We start from the raw sequence: 2,310 nt of genomic DNA, 5'->3' as shown, positions 1-2,310 counted from the left end.
GTATATATATATATATATACTCAATGTTTGCTTGCACACTCACACCCTCTGCAGGATGCGTATAGTTCTCTGAGTCTAGTGCAGTCACTTAAGACTCTGGCAGGAATGGGCCAAACGATTGTGTGCACCATTCACCAACCACGGCCAGATATATTCGATATGTTCGACAATCTGTTACTTATGAAGTCTGGGGAAGTAGGTAGGTCACAACAAACATACGCCTCGCTTTGGTTTGCTTGTACGTATTTATACTTTTAGTTTACACAAACGTATTTATACGTTTAGTTCACATTTCCGTATTTATATGTATTTGCTGCGAGGATTTGTTCTGATTGATTCGTTTGACAATCCGTTGCTTATGAAGTCAGGTGAACTGGGTACGTCTTAGTCAGCATAAAGCCTTCACTTAGTTTACATGTACATGTTTTTATCGTTGCTAAGATAGTGCCTCCTCGTTCCTTTCACGTTATATTTGTGTATGAATGTGTCGTATAGCTATTCTGGGCTGTGTGTACTCATTTCAGTCACTTGGGTGTCTTATCCATTCCTCGTTAGTCTTAAGTCATTTGTGTGTATGAATGTGTCGTATAGCTATACTGTGCTGTGTGTGCTTATTTCAGTTGCTTTTTATTGTTGTCTCGCATTCTCCTTAGTTTTAAGTTATATGTGTGTGTTTATATATTCAGTCACTTGGGTGTCGTCTCGCTTTCTCTCAAGTTTTAAGTTATATGTGTGTTTATATATTCAGTTACTTGGGTGTTGTCTCGCTTTCTCTTAAGTTTTAAGTGATATGTGTGTGTTTATATATTCAGTTGCTGTGGTTTCTTGCACAGATCGTTGTGCGTGATAGCGCTCGGTCATTGCACGTGCATAGTTGAGCAACATACGCTGCTTGAGCATAGGATTCGTGTCCGAAATCCATCTCGTTTACGTATTTATTAATACATGATTAGCGTATCATATGTGTTTTATCGCTGATGGTGGTATTCTCTCTCTCGAAGCCCTAAAACCCCTAAACCCTATACCCTAAACTCTCACTCTCGGGCTATTTACCCAAACACAGGTTATTTTGGCAGTGTACAGCAGATGCCCGATTACCTGTCTAAAATGGGCGTGATAATCCCAAAAGGTGTCAATTCTGCCGATTTTGTCGTCGATTTGACATACGATAAAGAAGCCGAAGAACCCAAAAGAGTCGAAGAAGAACCAGTCGGAGGGGCTTTGAATCGGGTTCGTTATTTTGAAAATATTCTTTGTCGTATGTAGTAAGTGCAGACGTATGCATCATGCACACGCTTGGTTAGTGTTGAAATGGTGTATTCCTGTTATCCCGGGACGTCTACCTACATGTCATGAAGGGATTTCTATTTGCCTGTCATGAAGGGATGCTTACCTACATGTCATGAAGGGATGTTTACCTACATGTCATAAAGGGATGTCTACCTAAATGTCATGAAGGGATGTCTATTTACCTGTCATGAAGGGATGTTTACCTACATGTCATGAAGGGATGCTTACCTACATGTCATGAAGAAATGTCTACCTACATGTCATGAAGGGATGTCTACTTACCTGTCATGAAGGGATGTTTACCTACATGTCATGAAGGGATGTCTATCTACGTGTCATGAAGGGATGTCTATTTACTGTCATGAAGAAATGTCTACCTACATGCCATAAAAGGATGTCTACCTACGTGTCATGGAGGGATGTCTATTTACCTGTCCTGAAGGGATCTGGGATGAACTGTGTATGCATTTATGTGGTATTGTATAGTCAACAGGCTTTAGGGTTCTAAAGTTTAGGGTTTAAGGTTTTAGCCTCTGAAGTACTGTTTTGTACCAAGGAAAGCGTCATCCGAGGGTGTAGTTCTCATTTGAGCGCTGATAGTATCAAGTACAATGATTTAACTTTTGTGTATTTGTCCGAAGTCGGATTTCATACGACCGTCACCCACTAGCACATGGGCAAGGGGCTCACTTCTATGTGTATAGGGGTCATATGTATGTACCACATCACTGTGATATATTCTGATTATCCACAACATTTGGGTTACTTTAGCGGAGCCTTGAACGTCTAGTCGAGAATAGTACATGAGTGTCTGTATGCACAGTTGTTTACAGGTATACTCCTCTGGTATATTCTTTCAAAATATAGATTGGTATATAAATATATATATATATATATATATACGTGTGTCTGTGTGTCTGTGTGTCGGTCTGTGTATGTATATATATATGTGTGTGTGTATGTGTGTGTGTGTGTGTGTGTGCGTGTATGTATGTATGTATAAGTGTATGTATGTATATG

The 2,310-nt window shown here is 39.8% G+C and overlaps 1 protein-coding gene across 1 annotated transcript in view; it reads left to right on the top strand.

Annotated features, from left to right (window-relative positions):
* Positions 1 to 54: 54 nt before the first annotated feature.
* The window catches only part of SARC_04311 (hypothetical protein), a gene marked incomplete at its 5' end in the record, with an annotated part of 5,448 nt that continues 3,192 nt past the window's right edge, over positions 55 to 2,310 (top strand). Inside the window, 2 exons of the mRNA XM_014301873.1 lie at positions 55 to 199; positions 1,064 to 1,258. Coding sequence (XP_014157348.1) covers positions 55 to 199; positions 1,064 to 1,258 — 340 coding nt within the window. The remainder of the gene's footprint in view (positions 200 to 1,063; positions 1,259 to 2,310) is intronic.

Source organism: Sphaeroforma arctica (genome assembly GCF_001186125.1).
Source record: "Sphaeroforma arctica JP610 unplaced genomic scaffold supercont1.237, whole genome shotgun sequence".
Lineage (NCBI taxonomy): Eukaryota > Ichthyosporea > Ichthyophonida > Sphaeroforma > Sphaeroforma arctica.
This window is presented reverse-complemented; position numbering and strand designations above follow the sequence as displayed.